Below are 22,400 nucleotides of genomic sequence, written 5' to 3' on the forward strand. Positions count from 1 at the left end.
TGCTGTTTTCGTAGTAAATAAAATGGTCAGTATATTACCGACAGGGCTCCAGGTCAGGTGAGCTGTACTGGGCAACGATCCTGCTGTTGGTACTCCATTCATTGTGCACAACAATGCAGTCCTCCGCCTCTGGTCGTGCCGGAGTTATGTTCTCATTCTGCCGGTAGATAGCTTGCTAGCTCGGCGTGCTAGTTAGCTGGCCGTGCTAGTTAGCTCGGCGTGCTAGCGCCGACAACAACCTGGAGGGCTCGGTCAGGCTATTTCCTCCGGGATGTTATGAGCTGCCTGGAAGGCTCTCGTAACGGCTGTGTTGTATCGTGGTCCTGTATTGATTAGTTCAGTGTGTTGTATCGTGGTCCTGTATTGATTAGTTCAGTGTGTTGTATCGTGGTCCTGTATTGATTAGGTCAGTGTGTAGTATCGTGGTCCTGTATTGATTAGGTCAGTGTGTTGTATCGTGGTCCTGTATTGATTAGTTAGTTCATCGTGGTGTATTGATTAGTTATCGTGGTCCTGTATTGATTAGTTCAGTGTGTTGTATCGTGGTCCTGTATTGATTAGTTCAGTGTGTTGTATCGTGGTCCTGTATTGATTAGTTCAGTGTGTAGTATCGTGGTCCTGTATTGATTAGTTCAGTGTGTTGTATCGTGGTCCTGTATTGATTAGTTCAGTGTGTTGTATCGTGGTCCTGTATTGATTAGTTCAGTGTGGTTGTATGTACTTGTATAAATATACACTGAGAGGAGAGCCACTGCACAATCGCGCACCGCCATCTTTGTTGACATGAGTGAACGTCATAACGCACAGGTAAGAACTAGTAGCAGTTTACTCTCGTGCGGGACGATTGTGATTTTGTACAAAAAAATACAGTCAAACAAACCCCTACAGTATTAAAATCGCTACATATAATTGTTTAGAAGGTTATAGTGTGCGCTATTTGTTTTCTCTTTAACTTCCTTCAGTTCTTTTCATGTTTGGGGGGTCGGATTGTACAAAGTATGAAATATTTGATATCCCAATTTTTCCCAATTATCGTCCAGACAACAATTTGGATATTATCGTCTAAACGATATATCGCCCACCTCTAGGTGGGACTGGCTCTAGTGGCTGTAATTCTGCACCAAGGCTGAATTATGGGAAAGACACTTCAGATACAGTATTAGGGGGACCACTAAGGTCTATATAAAAGAGACTTCATATACAGTATTAGGGGACCACTAAGGTCTATATAAAAGAGACTTCAGATACAGTATTAGGGGACCACTAAGGCCTATATAAAAGAGACTTCAGATACAGTATTAGGGGGACCACTAAGGTCTATATAAAAGAGACTTCAGATACAGTATTAGGGGACCACTAAGGTCTATATAAAAGAAACTTCAGATCCAGTATTAGGGGGACCACTAAGGTCTATATAAAAGAAACTTCAGATACAGTATTAGGGGGACCACTAAGGTCTATATAAAAGAGACTTCAGATACAGTATTAGGGGACCACTAAGGTCTATATAAAAGAAACTTCAGATACAGTATTAGGGGACCACTAAGGTCTATATAAAAGAGACTTTAGATACAGTATTAGGGGGACCACTAAGGTCTATATAAAAGAGACTTCAGATACAGTATTAGGGGGACCACTAAGGTCTATATAAAAGAGACTTCAGATACAGTATTAGGGGACCACTAAGGTCTATATAAAAGAGACTTCAGATACAGTATTAGGGGGACCACTAAGGTCTATATAAAAGAGACTTTAGATACAGTATTAGGGGGACCACTAAGGTCTATATAAAAGAGACTTCAGATACAGTATTAGGGGACCACTAAGGTCTATATAAAAGAAACTTCAGATCCAGTATTAGGGGGACCACTAAGGTCTATATAAAAGAAACTTCAGATCCAGTATTAGGGGGACCACTAAGGTCTATATAAAAGAGACTTCAGATACAGTATTAGGGGACCACTAAGGTCTATATAAAAGAGACTTCAGATACAGTATTAGGGGACCACTAAGGTCTATATAAAAGAGACTTCAGATACAGTATTAGGGGACCACTAAGGTCTATATAAAAGAGACTTCAGATACAGTATTAGGGGACCACTAAGGTCTATATAAAAGAAACTTCAGATACAGTATTAGGGGACCACTAAGGTCTATATAAAAGAGACTCCAGATACAGTATTAGGGGACCACTAAGGTCTATATAAAAGAGACTCCAGATACAGTATTAGAGGACCACTAAGGTCTATATAAAAGAGACTTCAGATACAGTATTAGAGGACCACTAAGGTCTATATAAAAGAGACTCCAGATACAGTATTAGGGGACCACTAAGGTCTATATAAAAGAGACTTCAGATACAGTATTAGGGGGACCACTAAGGTCTATATAAAAGAGACTCCAGATACAGTATTAGGGGACCACTAAGGTCTATATAAAAGAGACTTCAGATACAGTATTAGGGAACATTAAGGTCTATATAAAAGCATCAAAAGAGTACCACGTCATGGGACCTTTAAAGACGTCTATTAAAACCACATTTCTATCAAGTCAGACACTTTTAAATCGGCTTTATATTGTTTTATTATTGATATACTATATACTGCTGATAGGTGTCTTCATTTCAAACAGGCAGAAAACCATTTAAAGATCAGTCAGCTTTTATTTTCTGAATCCGTTTATTGAAACACATTTCAACTTCACGTCACTCAGAAGTCCACAGAAATAAAATAATAAAGACAGACGGACAATTTCATACACAGATCAAGGGTTAGGGTAACCCTAATATTAGGGTTACCCTAACCCTAATAACAGTTTAAAGGCTCTGACACACCAACCCCGACGGCCAGCAGGAAAGCCAGTCGAACTGATTAGTATCCTCGAGGTCCAAAAACTGTCTCAGAACACACCGAAGCAACGCCGACTTGAGCGTACGTTCTGCGCGAGAGCGAGACGTAATACGCCTCCATAACAGCAGGCGGCGCTAATCTGATTTGTCACACAAAAAATGTAACCATAAATGAGGGAACATCTCTCTAGACGTGGTAATCACAGAGCACGCTGTTGTCAGTCCTTGTTTTCATCAGAGTGGTTATGGTAGTCAAGAAGGATCGTTGTTGTCATCACTCGCTGAACACAAGGAAATACTACGGCTAGTAATAAGAAGAAGATACTGGTGTTGGCAGCTCTCTGATTCACTAGTTAAGGGTTAGCACTCCAACAACAGAACACACCGAACAGACTCGAGTCACCAACCTCGCCAGACTGTCTGACGGCTGATTATCGGGTTGATGGGTCAGTGCCTTAACTTCACACTAAACGCCTTCAGCAGTATTTCAGTCATTTTGTTCTGCTGCTCTGATTCATGATGCGTCAGCAACATTAAAAGTGTTTATTATTAACATTATCATCATTATTAGTCTTAGTATTATTAGTATTTTTATTGTTATTATTTCAGGGCTCAATGTTGGTTTAGTTGCCAGAAGTTCTGAAAGGAAACATTGACGGATGTATTTCTAAATTTAAAACACCGAACATTTCTATAGTTTCAGTTTCAGTTGAACTTGAAAAAGTTTGATTAATTAGTTAAAATCTGCTGAAGAACAAAATATTATATTAAAAGTTAAAGATGCATAAAATACTGACTTATGTTGTAAAATTACTGGATGGATTTATGAAGAGTTAAATGTTTATAAATTCTGTATTTAACAACTTTTACTTCTGAACACTGCTTTTATTTTGTCAACAGGAACAGGAAACAGACGTGAGATTTCACCGCCACGAGTACCGAAAATCAGATGGTTTGGGACGATGTGATTGGCTGCTTCGTCATATCAGACAGACAGTTACTTTGCTCGCTAACCTTCAGGACTGCACTTTCTGCTGCATTTCACAATAAAAGCCTTCCAGAGGAAAAGCTTTTATTGTGAAGCTGCAGCAGGAAGTGGGTTGTTTAACAAAGTTCACAATTAATACACTTCAGAATTAAAGGAAACAAAACATACTTAGTAAAATAAACCGATGAAGGATTAACAGCATAAAACATAAAGATTCAGTCAGTGAAACAAAAAACACAAAATCTGTAAACACAAACAGGAAGTTTAGTGTTATTACATTATTATATCATATATAGATATCACAAGCTCCAAACTCAGACTAAACAACCAGAGTCATACTGGTGTTAAACGGGGATTAAACCACAGTTAAACTGGAGAAACAGTTTAGGTAAAAGTGGACTTAAACTTAAGAGTTAAACTGAGTTTAAATGGGGAAAAGACAAAGTCAGAATAGCATTACACTTGGAATGAAACTAGATTTTAATTCCAGATTCAAGTGGAGTTAAGAGTTTAAAGTTACACTGAAGGTATTACAGCTAAACTGGAGATAAACTGGAGTGTAAATGGTTATTTTCAGCCCTTTAAATAAAACAAACATAAAACATCAAAAGAACGTGTTTTCACCTGTTTGACCTCTGCCATGATTTTAACTAACATTTAAAGAACCCCCCCAAAAAAAGTGCCATTCAGTCTGTAGAGTCCAGTAGAGTCCGGTAGGGTGTGGTAGAGTTCAGTAGAGTCCGGTAGAGTCGTGCAAAGTCTTGTCCGAATAGTAGTTGCTTCCCACCACAGCACCAAGCCAGTTTTACAAACGCCTCTTTTACTACGGTGGTCTACGGAGAAAATCCTTCCTGGGCCGCAGGGGGATTTTTAGCTGCAATACTGCAAGAGGACACTGCCAGGCTGAGTGCTGTTCCTGGTGTTCCTGCTAGCTAAACAGAGAAAGTGATTCATCTGAACACATGTTAACATTAGCCTGCTTGTGTTGGATGGATGGCACAAATTGTTCCTGTTATCTGCGGCCGAGTGTTTACACGGAGGCAGCGTGTTACGGCCGGGTTTCAGGGTAAAACTGCAGAGTGATCAGCGCGATAATACTAATGGTTTTGTTCTGGCAGCTTGAGTCTCCAAGACTTTGCTCACAATGGTGCAACAGTGGGAAAGCAGATAGTGTGGTCCAGTACAGTCCATTAGAGTCCATTACAGTTCAGTAGAGTCCATTACAGTCCAGTAGAGTCCATTACAGTTCAGTAGAGTCCATTACAGTCCAGTAGAGTCCATTGCAGTTCAGTAGAGTCCATTACAGTTCAGTAGAGTCCATTAGAGTCTGATATAGTCTGGTATATTCCAGGAGACACAGGTTTAAGGTTTAAGACGAGTTCTCTGCTGACTGGAGGCATCAATCAGAGGATGAAGAAGAGGAGGATGACAACGAAGAGGATTGCGAGCAACACGCCGATAGCACACCACTGGCGACGGTCTGTCGAGAGACACACTGTTAATATCAAATCATTCATCATTAACTGACTATTACGGTCTATAACTAACTATAACTGTCTATAACTAACTATTAATGTCTATTACTGTCTATAACTAACTATTACTGCCTATAACTAACTATTACTGTCTATAACTAACTATTAATGTCTATTACTGTCTATAACTAACTATTAATGTCTATAACTAACTATTAATGTCTATTACTGTCTATAACTAACTATTACTGCCTATAACTAACTATTACTGTCTATAACTAACTATTACTGTCTATAACTAACTATTAATGTCTATTACTGTCTATAACTAACTATTAATGTCTATAACTAACTATTAATGTCTATTACTGTCTATAACTAACTATTACTGCCTATAACTAACTATTACTGTCTATAACTAACTATTAATGTCTATTACTGTCTATAACTAACTATTACTGTCTATAACTAACTATTAATGTCTATTACTGTCTATAACTAACTATTACTGTCTATAACTAACTATTAATGTCTATTACTGTCTATAACTAACTATTACTGTCTATAACTAACTATTAATGTCTATAACTATTACTGTCTATAACTAACTATTAATGTCTATTACTGTCTATAACTATTACTGTCTATAACTGACTATTACTGTCTATAACTAACTATTAATGTCTATTACTGTCTATAACTAACTCTTACTGTCTATAACTAACTATTACTGTCTATAACTAACTATTAATGTCTATAACTAACTATTAATGTCTATAACTATTACTGTCTATAACTAACTATTACTGTCTATAACTAACTATTAATGTCTATAACTATTACTGTCTATAACTAACTATTAATGTCTATAACTATTACTGTCTATAACTGACTATTACTGTCTATCACTAACTATTAATGTCTATTACTGTCTATAACTTACTATTACTGTCTATAACTAACTAACTATTACTGTCTATAACTATTACTGTATGTTTTGAAAACTTTAATAATAAATATAGCTGCAAGCAGCAATGAAGGGGCCAAGCAGTACACTAGCAGCAATGGCGTCGCCACGACATGAGCAAGCACTCACAGCAACTTTGATGGCAATTGGATAAAGAATGGCTGAGATATCAGCTCATTTACTTTGTTACAGTGCCCCTACAGGCCAAATTACACCAATGTCCCTGTGCGTTCTCACAATCAAGTGCCAAGTCCATGTACCAAGTTTGATTTCAATACATGTAAGCGTTGCTGAAATATGACCCTACTTCCTGTGATTATAGCGCCCCCATAGTGGTCAAAAGTCACGTTTCTTCAGACTCCTCCTAATTGGGTCATGAATCCAAGTATTGAAATTGGTTTTGATACGCGAAAGCCTCCCCAAGATATGAGTTCACGTCTTGTTTAGCGGCTTTGCCGTTGAATTTGATTGGCTGTGATGGGCAAGGGCTTTCGAATACCAATATGCAATGGAATAACTTTTGTGCGGCTTGGTCTGAAGATCATCTGTGCCAAGATTTGTGAAAATCTGAGAAATTTTGCAACCTGTGAAAACTTTTTAGTGTTTTTGATGAAATCCAATATGGCGGCCGGATCAATTAGGTTGACGTCACAAATTGGCATGTGTCGGCCCTAGGACCTCCCACGGTAGTAAGTTAATCGCATGGATGCCACTTCAACTTTGACCCATTGGTGGCGCTAGTCTGCATGTGGTGGAGACCTAAAACTTGGTGAAATGAATTATGGGACTGTCCCGAATCAATGTGCCACTTTACTGTATGGTTCTATGGGCTGCCATAGAACGGCTTCACTGCTTGGCCCCCAATAACTCACTTTATCTATTACTATCAATCACTGTTTCTCTACTCTAGCTTTATTTGTGTCACTACTGCAGTGGAAACACAGAGTGTGTGTGGGGGGATGTTTACGGGCAGTTTACCGCTGGTCATGTGAGACACTTTGGCCAGTTTCTTCATGACGGTGTCCATCTTAGACTGAGTGTTGTCCACCTCATGAGTGAAGTCATCCAACATCCTGCAGGGAAAACACAAAGAAACTTAACACATGTGGACAGCAAACAACCAGCAAACAACCAGTAAACAACCAGCAAACAACCAGCAAACAACCAGTAAACAACCAGCAAACAACCAGCAAACAACCAGCAAACAACCAGTAAACAACCAGCAAACAACCAGTAAACAACCAGCAAACAACTAGGGTGGTATTTCAGAAAGCAGGTTTAGTGAAAACTCTGAGTTTGTTAACCCTGAGATGAGGGAAACTCTGGGTTTTCTGTTTCAGAAAGAGAAGGAACTTCACCTCAGAGTCAGTTACTATGGTAATGGAGCCTGTGAACCTAACCTGGTCGGGAGCAGGTTTTCTTCAATAAACCTTGAGTTTCTCTCAGTCGCCTCCCTCTGACACAGCCCTCTTTCATTTCCTCATTCATTCATTCAGTCTGGATCAGGCGCATTGTAGTGCAGTTTGTTATCGGCATGAATAAAATAAATTATGTTGGTTTATTAATCATGTTAGGCAGACAATAAAACATTTTATTTCTCAAAACATGGCATTTCCTTTTGTCTACGATCCCGTTGATGAAGAAGCTGCTTTATTTTGCAGGGTGTTATATGGTCGGGAGATGATATTGAAGCCCAGACATTTTAATTTTCAGATAACTTCCTATTTGAGCGGTATAGTTTTTCTTCCCAGTCGATCACTTATGTACCCTACATAACCTTATCTGTCCTCATATCACTAACGTATATACATAATCATATCACTAACGTATATACATAACCTTATCTGCCTTCATATCACTAACGTATATACATAATCATATCACTAACGTATATACATAACCTTATCTGCCTTCATATCACTAACGTATATACATAATCATATCACTAACGTATATACATAACCTTATCTGCCTTCATATCACTAACGTATATACATAATCATATCACTAACGTATATACATAACCTTATCTGTCCTCATATCACTAACGTATATACATAATCATATCACTAACGTATATACATAACCTTATCCGTCCTCATATCACTAACGTATATACATAATCATATCACTAACGTATATACATAACCTTATCCGTCCTCATATCACTAACGTATTTACATAATCATATCACTAACGTATATACATAACCTTATCCGTCCTCATATCACTAACGTATATACATAACCTTATCTGTCCTCATATCACTAACGTATATACATAATCATATCACTAACGTATATACATAACCTTATCCGTCCTCATATCACTAACATTATATACATAATCATATCACTAACGATATACATAACCTTATCCGTCCTCATATCACTAACGTATATACATAACCTTATCTGTCCTCATATCACTAACGTATATACATAATCATATCACTAACGTATATACATAACCTTATCTGCCTTCATATCACTAACGTATGTACATAATCATATCACTAACGTATATACATAACCTTATCTGCCTTCATATCACTAACGTATATACATAATCATATCACTAACGTATATACATAACCTTATCTGTCCTCATATCACTAACGTATATACATAATCATATCACTAACGTATATACATAACCTTATCCGTCCTCATATCACTAATTATATACATAATCATATCACTAACGTATATACATAACCTTATCCGTCCTCATATCACTAACGTATATACATAATCATATCACTAACGTATATACATAACCTTATCCGTCCTCATATCACTAACGTATATACATAATCATATCACTAACGTATATACATAACCTTATCTGTCCTCATATCACTAACGTATATACATAATCATATCACTAACGTATATACATAACCTTATCCGTCCTCATATCACTAACGTATATACATAACCTTATCTGTCCTCATATCACTAACGTATATACATAATCATATCACTAACGTATATACATAACCTTATCCGTCCTCATATCACTAACGTCACCCATCTATGCTCTTACATCCCAGCAGATTATTAGTGTCGTATTACGTTTTTTGCAAACAGCATTTGTCTTTACAACATTGGTGATGTGGAGCATGTTAGTAAAGCCACTGTAGCAAAGCGCCGTCAGAAGAGTGTGACTCGCTCTGAAACGTGTTTTAAACGTTTTTAAAAGTAGTTCCACAGTATTGCAGGAGAATGATGTAAACCCTTTGAAATAAAAGATTATGGATTATAATTCTGTTGATGATGGTGCTGCAGCCTCAGAATGGGATTAGTAGGACTAGGACTTCTTCGTACGCAGTGTTGCACCTAAATGAAATAGATTATAGCTTCAATACCATTTCACCAGTAATATTAGGCTATACTTATGATTAAATATGATATATACTATATTGGAATATATGCGTTTACTCTAGCAGCAATTTTCTCCCACGCAAATTCTCTCTCTTTTGCAGCAGCCGCTGTGTTGCTTTTTTTTAACTCGCTGTTTGTGCACGAGTATTTCCGGAGATCCGTTTGTTTGTGGTTGTTACCACTGGAAACAACCAGCAAATAATCTGATATAATCATCTCAGGTAACAAGCTAACCATCGCTAAGTGTTAATGCTGGGAACAATTGTATATTTATAGTTGTATCCATATGATGTGACAGATTTAGGTTAATATTTCACCAGGTCCGAGGGCTAGAGGGATGTGTTAAGTAGACCCCATAAAGTTATCCTACAACTGATTTTAATACTGTACTGTCTGGATGGTAGCTACAGGACATGCTTTGATTTCAATAGATTTATGGGACAGATCAGATGGTCAGAGACTTGTCTTGGACTTCCAAAAAATGACTTGTGAACATCTCTGGTGCAACCCCTCCTTCTAGATGAGGCCACGGCTACATCCACCCTGCTCCGTGATGTATATTGTGTGAAGCTCCTTACACTGCCTGTTCATCCAGCTCCATGCCGATCCTCTCAGACATGTTCTTCAGGACTCCGATCGTTCCCGACACCAGTTCCAGCTGTTCATCTTGCTGCTCCGCCATCAGCTGTTAAAACACACAGAGAGACACACACACACACACACACACACACACAAACACACAGAGAGACACACACACACACAGACAGACGCACACATTATAAACTTCCTTTGAATCGTCGCTAAGGTTACTATAATTGCCACTGTTATCAACTGCTATCATTGTCTCTGTATATCTGTATCATTGTCTCTGTATATCTGTTTCAGTGTCTCTGTATATCTGTATCAGTGTCTCTGTATATCTGTATCAGTGTCTCTGTATATCTGTATCAGTGTCTCTGTATATCTGTATCAGTGTCTCTGTATATCTGTATCAGTGTCTCTGTAAATCTGTATCAGTGTCTCTGTAAATCTGTATCAGTGTCTCTGTAAATCTGTATCAGTGTCTCTGTATATCTGTATCAGTGTCTCTGTATATCTGTATCAGTGTCTCTGTATATCTGTATCAGTGTCTCTGTATATCTGTATCAGTGTCTCTGTATATCTGTGTCTCTGTATATCTGTATATCTGTATCAGTGTCTCTGTATATCTGTATCAGTGTCTCTGTATATCTGTATATCTGTATATCTGTATATCTGTATCAGTGTCTCTGTATATCTGTATATCTGTATCAGTGTCTCTGTATATCTGTATATCTGTATCAGTGTCTCTGTATATCTATCTGTATCTGTATCAGTTTCTCTGTATATCTGTATCAGTGTCTGTATATCTGTATCAGTGTCTCTGTATATCTGTATAGTGTCTGTATATGTATCAGTGTCTCTGTATATCTGTATATCTGTATCAGTGTCTCTGTATATCTGTTTCAGTGTCTCTGTATATCTGTATATCTGTATCAGTGTCTCTGTATATCTGTATCAGAGTCTCTGTATATCTGTATCAGCGTCTCTGTATATCAGTGTCTCTGTATATCTGTATATCTGTATCAGTGTCTCTGTATATCTGTATCAGTGTCTCTGTATATCTGTATCAGTGTCTCTGTATATCTGTATATCTGTATCAGTGTCTCTGTATATCTGTATCAGTGTCTCTGTATATCTGTATAAGTGTCTCTGTATATCTGTATATCTGTATATCTGTATCAGTGTCTCTGTATATCTGTATCAGCGTCTCTGTATATCTGTATCAGTTTCTCTGTATATCTGTATCAGTGTCTCTGTATATCTGTATCAGTGTCTCTGTATATCTGTATATCTGTATCTCTGTATATCTGTATATCTGTATATCTGTATCAGTGTCTCTGTATATCTGTATCAGTGTCTCTGTATATCTGTATCAGTGTCTCTGTATATCTGTATCAGTGTCTCTGTATATCTGTATCTGTATCAGTGTCTCTGTATATCTGTATCAGTGTCTCTGTATATCTGTATCAGTGTCTCTGTATATCTGTATCAGTGTCTCTGTATATCTGTATCAGTGTCTCTGTATATCTGTATCAGCGTCTCTGTATATCTGTATCAGTGTCTCTGTATATCTGTATATCTGTATCAGTGTCTCTGTATATCTGTATCAGTGTCTCTGTATATCTGTATCTGTATATCTGTATCTCTGTATATCTGTATAGTGTCTCTGTATATCTGTATCAGTGTCTCTGTATATCTGTATCAGTGTCTCTGTATATCTGTATCAGTGTCTCTGTATATCTGTATCAGTGTCTCTGTAAATCTGTATCAGTGTCTCTGTATATCTGTATCAGTGTCTCTGTATATCTGTATCAGTGTCTCTGTATATCTGTATCAGTGTCTCTGTATATCTGTCAGTGTCTCTATATATCTGTATCAGTGTCGTCTCTGTATATCTGTATCAGTGTCTCTGTATATCTGTATCAGTGTCTCTGTATATCTGTATCAGTGTCTCTGTATATATCTGTATAGTGTCTCTGTATATCTGTATCAGCGTCTCTGTATATCTGTATCTGTATAGTGTCTCTGTATATCTGTATCAGTGTCTCTGTATATCTGTATCAGTGTCTCTGTATATCTGTATCAGTGTCTCTGTATCTGTATCAGTGTCTGTATATATATCTGTATATCTGTATCAGTGTCTCTGTATATCTGTATCAGTGTCTCTGTATATCTGTATCATCTGTATATCTGTATATCTGTATATCTGTATCAGTGTCTCTGTATATCTGTATCTGTATATCTGTATCAGTGTCTCTGTATATCTGTATCAGTGTCTCTGTATATCTGTATCAGTGTCTCTGTATATCTGTATCAGTGTCTCTGTGTATCTGTATATGTATCTGTGTATCAGTGTATCAGTGTCTCTGTATATCTGTATCAGTGTCTCTGTATATCTGTATCAGTGTCTCTGTATATCTGTATCTGTATATCTGTATGTCTCTGTATATCTGTATCAGTGTCTCTGTATATCTGTATCAGTGTCTCTGTATATCTGTATCAGTGTCTCTGTATATCTGTATATCTGTATCAGTGTCTGTATATCTGTATCAGTGTCTCTGTATCTCTGTATATCTGTATCAGTGTCTCTGTATATCTGTATCAGTGTCTCTGTATATCTGTATCAGTGTCTCTGTATATCTGTATCAGTGTCTCTGTATATCTGTATATCTGTATATCTGTATATCATCAGTGTCTCTGTATATCTATCAGTGTCTCTGTATCTGTATATCTGTAGTGTCTCTGTATATCTGTATATCTGTATCAGTGTCTCTGTATATCTGTATATCTGTATATCTGTATCAGTGTCTCTGTATATCTGTATCAGTGTCTCTGTATATCTGTATCAGTGTCTCTGTATATCTGTATCATCTGTATATCTGTATCAGTGTCTCTGTATATCTGTATCAGTGTATCTGTATATCTGTATCAGTGTCTCTGTATATCTGTATCAGTATCTCTGTATATCTGTATCAGTGTCTCTGTATATCTGTATATCTGTATCAGTGTCTCTGTATATCTGTATCAGTGTCTCTGTATATCTGTATCAGTGTCTCTGTATATCTGTATCAGTGTCTCTGTATATCTGTATCAGTGTCTCTGTATATCTGTATCAGTGTCTCTGTATATCTGTATCAGCGTCTCTGTATATCTGTATATCTGTATCAGCGTCTCTGTATATCTGTATCAGTGTCTCTGTATATCTGTATCAGTGTCTCTGTATATCTGTATCAGTGTCTCTGTATATCTGTATCAGTGTCTCTGTATATCTGTATCAGTGTCTCTGTATATCTGTATATCTGTATATCTGTATCAGTGTCTCTGTATCTCTGTATATCTGTATCAGTGTCTCTGTATATCTGTATCAGTGTCTCTGTATATCTGTATCAGTGTCTCTGTATATCTGTATCAGTGTCTCTGTATATCTGTATCAGTGTCTCTGTATATCTGTATCAGTGTCTCTGTATATCTGTATCATCTGTATATGTATCAGTGTCTCTGTATATCTGTATCAGTGTCTCTGTATATCTGTATCATCTGTATCTGTATCTCTGTATATCTGTCATCTGTATCAGTGTATCTGTATATCTGTATATCTGTATATCTGTATCAGTGTCTCTGTATATCTGTATCAGTGTCTCTGTATATCTGTATCAGTGTCTCTGTATATCTGTATCAGTGTCTCTGTATATCTGTATCAGTGTCTCTGTATATCTGTATCAGTGTCTCTGTATATATCTGTATCAGTGTCTCTGTATATCTGTATCAGTGTCTCTGTATATCTGTATCAGTGTCTCTGTATATCTGTATATCTGTATCAGTGTCTCTGTATATCTGTATCAGTGTCTCTGTATATCTGTATATCTGTATATCTGTATCAGTGTCTCTGTATATCTGTATATCTGTATCAGTGTCTCTGTATATCTGTATCTCTGTCTGTATATCTGTATCAGTGTCTCTGTATATCTGTATCAGTGTCTCTGTATATCTGTATCAGTGTCTCTGTATATCTGTATCAGTGTCTCTGTATATCTGTATCAGTGTCTCTGTATATCTGTATCATCTGTATCTGTATCTCTGTATATCTGTATCAGTGTCTCTGTATATCTGTATCAGTGTCTCTGTATATCTGTATCAGTGTCTCTGTATATCTGTATCAGTGTCTCTGTATATCTGTATAAGTGTCTCTGTATATCTGTATATCTGTATCAGTGTCTCTGTATATCTGTATCAGTGTCTCTGTATATCTGTATCAGTGTCTCTGTATATCTGTATCAGTGTCTCTGTATATCTGTATCAGTATATCTGTATATCTGTATATCTGTATCAGTGTCTCTGTATATCTGTATCAGTGTCTCTGTATATCTGTATCAGTGTCTCTGTATATCTGTATCAGTGTCTCTGTATCTCTGTATATCTGTATCAGTGTCTCTGTATCTCTGTATATCTGTATCAGAGTCTCTGTATATCTGTATCAGAGTCTCTGTATATCTGTATCAGTGTCTCTGTATATCTGTATCAGTGTCTCTGTATCTGTATGTATATCTGTATATATCATCAGTGTCTCTGTATATCTGTATCTGTATGTATATCTGTATCAGTGTCTCTGTATATCTGTATATATCTGTATATCTGTATCAGTGTCTCTGTATATCTGTATCAGTGTCTCTGTATATCTGTATCAGTGTCTCTGCATATCTGTATATCTGTATCAGTGTCTCTGTATATCTGTATATCTGTCAGTGTCTGTATATCTGTATATCTGTATCAGTGTCTCTGTTTATCTGTATCAGTGTCTCTGTATATCTGTATCAGTGTCTGTATATCTGTATCAGTGTCTCTGTATATCTGTATCAGTGTCTCTGTATATCTGTATCAGTGTCTCTGTATATCTGTATCAGTGTCTCTGTATATCTGTATCAGTGTCTCTGTATATCTGTATCAGTGTCTCTGTATATCTGTATCAGTGTCTGTATATCTGTATATCTGTATCAGTGTCTCTGTATATCTGTATCAGTGTCTCTGTATATCTGTATATCTGTATCAGTGTCTCTGTATATCTGTATCAGTGTCTCTGTATATCTGTATCAGTGTCTCTGTATATCTGTATCAGTGTCTGTATATCTGTATCTGTATCAAGTGTCTCTGTATATCTGTATATCAGTGTCTGTATATCTGTATATCTGTATCTGTATCGTGTCTGTATATCTGTATATATCTATATCTGTATCAGTGTCTCTGTATATCTGTATCAGTGTCTCTGTATATCTGTATCAGTGTCTCTGTATATCTGTATATCTGTATATCTGTATCAGTGTCTCTGTATATCTGTATCAGTGTCTCTGTATATCTGTATATCTGTATATCTGTATCAGTGTCTCTGTATATCTGTATCAGTGTCTCTGTATATCTGTATCTGTCTCTGTATATCTGTATCTCTGTATATCTGTATCAGTGTCTCTGTATATCTGTATCAGTGTCTCTGTATATCTGTATATCTGTATCAGTGTCTCTGTATATCTGTATATCTGTATCAGTGTCTCTGTATATCTGTATCAGTGTCTCTGTATATCTGTATCAGTGTCTCTGTATATCTGTATCAGTGTCTCTGTATATCTGTATATGTCTCTGTATATCTGTATCAGTGTCTCTGTATATCTGTATCTCTGTATCTGTATATCTGTATATCTGTATCAGTGTCTCTGTATATCTGTATCAGTGTCTCTGTATATCTGTATCAGTGTCTCTGTATATCTGTATATCTGTATATCTGTATCAGTGTCTCTGTATATCTGTATCAGTGTCTCTGTATATCTGTATCAGCGTCTCTGTATATCTGTATATCTGTATCAGTGTCTCTGTATATCTGTATATCTGTATATCTGTATCAGTGTCTCTGTATATCTGTATATCTGTATCTGTGTATCTGTATATCAGTGTCTCTGTATATCTGTATATCTCTGTATATCTGTATATATCTGTATATCTGTATATCTGTATCTGTCTCTGTATATCTGTATCAGTGTCTCTGTATATCTGTATAGTGTCTCTGTATCAGTGTCTCTGTATATCTGTATCTATATCAGTGTCTCTATATAGTATCTATATCTGTATCAGTGTCTCTGTATATCTGTATCAGTGTCTCTGTATATCTGTATATCTGTATCAGTGTCTCTGTATATCTGTATCAGTGTCTCTGTATATCTGTATATCTGTATCAGTGTCTCTGTATATCTGTATCAGTGTCTCTGTATATCTGTATCAGCGTCTCTGTATATCTGTATCAGTGTCTCTGTATATCTGTATCAGTGTCTCTGTCTCTGTATATCTGTATCTGTATATCTGTATATCAGTGTCTCTGTATATCTGTATCAGTGTCTCTGTATATCTGTATCAGCGTCTCTGTATATCTGTATATCTGTATCAGTGTCTCTGTATATCTGTATCAGTGTCTCTGTATATATATCTGTATCTCTGTATATCTGTATCAGTGTCTCTGTATATCTGTATCAGTGTCTCTGTATATCTGTATATCTGTATCAGCGTCTCTGTATATCTGTATATCTGTATCAGCGTCTCTGTATATCTGTATATCTGTATCAGTGTCTCTGTATATCTGTATCAGTGTCTCTGTATATCTGTATCAGTGTCTCTGTATATCTGTATCAGTGTCTCTGTATATCTGTATCAGTGTCTCTGTATATCTGTATCAGTGTCTCTGTATATCTGTATCAGTGTCTCTGTATATCTGTATAGTGTCTCTGTATATCAGTGTCTCTGTATATCTCTGTATATCAGTGTCTCTGTATATCTGTATCAGTGTCTCTGTATATCTGTATCAGTGTCTGTATATCTGTATATCTGTATCAGTGTCTCTGTATATCTGTATCAGTGTCTCTGTATATCTGTATCAGTGTCTCTGTATATATCAGTGTCTCTGTATATCTGTATCAGTGTCTCTGTATATCTGTATCAGTGTCTCTGTATCTGTATCAGTGTCTCTGTATATCTGTATCAGTGTCTGTATATCTGTATCAGTGTCTCTGTATATCTGTATCTGTATCTCTGTATATCTGTATCAGTGTCTCTGTATATCTGTATCAGTGTCTCTGTATATCTGTATCAGTGTCTCTGTATATCTGTATCTGTATATCTGTATCAGTGTCTCTGTATATCTGTATCAGCAGTCTCTGTATATATCAGTGTCTCATCTGTATCAGTGTCTGGTATCTGTATCATCTGTAAAGTGTATCTAGTGTCAACATCTGATAGGTCTCTCTGTATAAAGTGTATCTAGTGTCCTGAGATAGGTCTCTCTCTGTAAAGTGTATCTAGTGTCCTGAGATAGGTCTCTATCTGTAAAGTGTATCTAGTGTCCTGAGATAGGTCTCTATCTGTAAAGTGTATCTAGTGTCCTGTAGATCTGTATCTAGTGTCCTGAGATAGGTCTCTATCTGTAGGTCTGTATCTAGTGTCCTGAGATAGGTCTCTATCTGTAAAGTGTATCTAGTGTCCTGAGATAGGTCTCTCTCTGTAAAGTGTATCTAGTGTCCTGAGATAGGTCTCTCTCTGTAAAGTGTATCTAGTGTCCTGAGATAGGTCTCTATCTGTAAAGTGTATCTAGTGTCCTGAGATAGGTCTCTATCTGTAAAGTGTATCTAGTGTCCTGAGATAGGTCTCTATCTGTAAAGTGTATCTAGTGTCCTGAGATAGGTCTCTCTCTGTAAAGTGTATCTAGTGTCCTGAGATAGGTCTCTCTCTGTAAAGTGTATCTAGTGTCCTGAGATAGGTCTCTATCTGTAAAGTGTATCTAGTGTCCTGAGATAGGTCTCTCTCTGTAAAGTGTATCTAGTGTCCTGAGATAGGTCTCTCTCTGTAAAGTGTATCTAGTGTCCTGAGATAGGTCTCTCTCTGTAAAGTGTATCTAGTGTCCTGAGATAGGTCTCTCTCTGTAAAGTGTATCTAGTGTCCTGAGATAAGTCCTGTTAGGATCTGACTGTATAAATACAGCTCACTCAGCGCTGTGTACCTGCTGCTGGACCTGCTGCTCCTCTATAAACTGAGAGTTGGCGGTCTGCAGTGTGCGGTCCAGTCGGCTGTATTTATCAGGACCGGCCTGCCAGCTTGGACCCTGAGCACCGTGCTCGCCCAGCAGAGCCTGGACATCACAACAACACAAACACACATTTTACAACAACATCAACAGCTCTACACCCACCAAGAAACCTCCCCCCTACCATCACTTTAACCTCCAGAAACCTGTGTTCTTAACCCCCCAATGTACCACAATTACTTTATATTTCACTGTTTCCATCAGATGGTTTATAGATCTCTCCTTACACCCCCACAAGTCTGATCTCTGGTCCTGCCTACCTGGAGCAGATGACCAATCAGAGAAGGCCGGCTTATAATTAGGTAAGACTGAGCCGAGAGTAAAAGAAACTGTTGAAACCGGAGTTCAGAAGAGTTGGAAGTCTCAATGTTTTAGCTCACAGGGGTTTCTCTAAAATAAGTTTACCTCATTATTTAAAGTTTTGGCCACATTTAACATGAATATCCAACATTATAACACTGTAGATATGATAGAAAACACGGACAAGCATAATATGTGACCTTTCATTAGAGATCAGATCAGGTTCAGTTACCTGTTTGTTGTTTCTGTCCCCTGAAGCAGCAGTTGGACTCGACATCTGCTCTTTCATGTCCTTCAAGAGAAACAAACAGTCAGTAGCCAATCAGATCGTTTTAAACCAAATCGGCCAATAGCAGATCAGCACATAGAATAACCACAAGTGAAGCGAAGCTGTTTAATGTTGACTGAAGACACTGTGGATGTCTGCTGTCGACCAATCAGAGCTGCTGTCTGCAGAATCATTTTCTTTCTGTTTTATGTGAGATGTACAGACCTGCACTAACTGCTCACCTGAACACACCTTTACAGACACTACCTCCTCACCTGAACACACCTTTACAGACACCGACTCCTCACCTGAACACACCTTTACAGACACTACCTCCTCACCTGAACACACCTTTACAGACACCGACTCCTCACCTGAACACACCTTTACAGACACTACCTCCTCACCCGAACACACCTTTACAGACACTAACTCCTCACCTGAACACACCTTTATGGACAGGTGAGTTAAACAGACAGGTAGGTTTAAGGGGAAGCGTACGTTGACGGTGCGTTTATGGGAAGTGTACCTAGATGGTGCGTGTAACGGAAGTTAGGGGAAACGTACCTTGACGGTGCGTTCAGGGGAAACGTACCTTGACGGTGCGTTCAGGGGAAACGTACCTTGACGGTGCGTTCAGGGGAAACGTACCTTGACAGTGTGTCTAGTGCTCGTGATGAAAGCTTTCCTCTTCGACAGCTCGGCTGCGTCCAGGTTGAACTTCTTCGGGTTGGACTCAACGATGCGTTCACCGACAGTTAAGGAACACGCTTATCTTTAAAGGCTCAGAGTGAAATCCCTGAAGTTAAAACACACGTGGCAGTTTGAAGGATAAAATATAAAGTTATATAATAATTATATCTATCTATCTATCTATATATATATATATATATAAAAATAAATAAAACAATTAGAGGATATTGATGGTCTCGTCGAGGTCCTCCAGGTCCCACTCGATGGACCGTAAACTGTTCCTCAGCTCATTGGTCGTCCAGTCCATTTCCTCCTTGGAGGCTCCGCCCCCTTCCTGCAGCAGCTCGCTCCATCGCTGGTGGAGGCTCTGCGCCGCGTTCACTGCCTTCTGCACCTCGCTGCAACACACACACACACATATATATATATATATATATATATATATATATATATATATATATATATATATATATATATATATATATATATATATATATATATATATATATATATATATATATATATATATATATATATATATATATATATATATATATATATATATATATATATATATATATATATATATATATATACACATATACATATATACACACATATACATATATACACACACATATACATATATATACATATATATATATACATACATACATACAAAATATATATATATATATATACAAACACACACACAGATACTTGGATATATATTTATTGATTGTTTATCTTCATAAACAATCAAATCTATTAAATCACTTGTTCCTCACTCACTCTTTATATATATATATATATATATATATATATATATATATATATATATATATATATACACACACACACATACACTCTGCAACCCATTCCGCCTCTTTATTGTAATGTTTAACAGACATTTGGTATATATTTGTTTCTGTATTTATTGTTTATTTCAAGTTTGTTTCTGCACCAATCACAAAGGGAAGTGTTGCTAACTTTAGCCTAATGAACTAACCCTAACTTTAGACTGATTAACTAGCTAACCCTAACTTTAGACTAATTAGCTAACCCTAACTTTAGATTGGTTAACTAGCTAACCCTAACTTTAGACTAATTAGCTAACCCTAACTTTAGATTGGTTAACTAGCTAACCCTAACTTTAGACTAATTAAGTAACCCTAACTTTAGACTGATTAACTAGCTAACCCTAACTTTAGACTGATTAACTAGCTAACCCTAACTTTAGACTAATCAAGTAACCCTAACTTTAGACTGATTAACTAGTTAACCCTAACTTTAGACTAATTAACTAACCCTAACCCCTAGCTAACTGATTCTGATGTTGATGTCTCTGTGTGCTAACAGGCTAACACTGAGTGCTAACCCGGTAGCACAGCGGTTAGCTAGCGGCTCATCTGCTGTGAAACACAAAATTAAACTGGATTCTGTCTCTGTGGTGGAGTTAATTATCTTTAAAGTATCAGGTCCCCGCAGGCTAACACAATCCGTTAGCATTAGCTCTGTTATCACGGTGAGAACAGTTAGCCCGTTGTTAGCATTAGCTCTGTTATGACGGTGAGAACAGTTAGCCTGCTGTTAGCATTAGCTCTGTTATCACGGTGAGAACAGTTAGCCTGCTGTTAGCATTAGCATGTTTTCTGACCCTTTAACGACGAAGAACGGGTCCTCCATCGACATGTTGCTGTTTCCAGTTCAGTCGGAGCGGAGCTCCATCTCTCAGGCCTTCAGCTGTCCGAACTAACCCAACTTTATCCTCCGTTTCTCTGCTTCCACTCAGTCTGTCTCCATCAGAAACTCCGCAGCCAGACTCCGCTTTGTTTACATGCAGAGGCGGAAGTAACGTCACATGTGCTCAGAACGGGTCATCGTAACTAATGCTGCGTTCATGCCACCTGGGAATAACAGGCACCGCCCCCCTGGTTACGTGGTTTTTCCGACTGGCAGCGTTCCCATGGTCGGGATGAGTGTTCTTCTTCTCCTGTTATTTTGCCGTTTGGCATAACAACTTTTTGCATGACTGCCACCAACGGTTGGCCGTAGCCGAGAGCATCAGGTGTGTGAAAACATGGAGACCACAATAACAGAAGATTTTCTGCTGTTTTCTTAGCATCCAAACAGCACATGGACAGGTGTGTGTTTGTGTTATCTGCAGGACAACCAAGGGAAAAAGACACGGATAATGTGTTGTTTTATACATAGGCCTATGTATATACATAGGCCTAACCCTAACCCTATTTTAATATAATATAACATAATATAATATAATATAATATAACATAATATAACATAATATAACATAATGTAATATAATATAACATAACATAACATAATATAACATAACATAACATAACATAATATAACATAACATAACATAATATAACATAATATAATATAACATAACATAATATAACATAATATAATATAACATAATGTAATATAATATAATATAACATAACATAACATAACATAACATAATATAACATAATATAATATAATATAATATAACATAATATAACATAATATAATATATTATATTATATGGGCTCTGCAGTGGGTAGAGCAGGTGAAATCAGTGATGTGCTCAGACTCTTATCATTTTACATGACACAGAGGGAAGTTTGGAGCCCTAACCCAGGTCTGATCTTATGGTAGAGCTTTTAATATTAAGATGGAGCAGGGAGAGTCAGTGGGGGTCCTGTGGGTGCCAGCCCATGTGGGGATAGAGGGGAATGAGCTTGCTGACGGGGCATTAAAAAGGGAGGCTG

The 22,400-nt window shown here is 37.3% G+C and overlaps 1 protein-coding gene across 1 annotated transcript; it reads right to left on the reverse strand.

Moving 5' to 3' along the window:
• Positions 1-2,659: 2,659 nt before the first annotated feature.
• stx6 (syntaxin 6) lies at positions 2,660-21,509 on the reverse strand. The gene is made up of 8 exons (XM_028572511.1): positions 21,278-21,509; positions 19,849-20,018; positions 19,579-19,673; positions 18,892-18,951; positions 18,276-18,404; positions 10,243-10,349; positions 7,257-7,351; positions 2,660-5,316 (listed from the first exon to the last, which is right to left on the reverse strand). Exons 1-8 carry the CDS (start codon positions 21,310-21,312, stop codon positions 5,240-5,242), a joined length of 768 nt encoding a protein of 255 aa, XP_028428312.1. The 5' UTR covers positions 21,313-21,509; the 3' UTR covers positions 2,660-5,239.
• Positions 21,510-22,400: the final 891 nt, after the last annotated feature.

Source organism: Perca flavescens, unplaced genomic scaffold (assembly GCF_004354835.1).
Source record: "Perca flavescens isolate YP-PL-M2 unplaced genomic scaffold, PFLA_1.0 EPR50_1.1_unplaced_scaf_1, whole genome shotgun sequence".
Taxonomy (NCBI): Eukaryota; Metazoa; Chordata; class Actinopteri; order Perciformes; family Percidae; genus Perca; species Perca flavescens.

Excerpts from the sequence above, each read along its gene's own strand:
- stx6 (XM_028572511.1), bottom strand. The coding sequence starts at position 21,312 with ATGTCGATGGAGGACCCGTTCTTCGTCGTTAAAGG. Across the intron at positions 10,350-18,275 it reads AGCAGCAGGTCCAGCAGCAG|CTGATGGCGGAGCAGCAAGA; the intron begins GTACACAGCGCT and ends GTGTTTTAACAG. Across the intron at positions 7,352-10,242 it reads GAGCTGGATGAACAGGCAGT|GATGTTGGATGACTTCACTC; the intron begins GTAAGGAGCTTC and ends TTTTCCCTGCAG.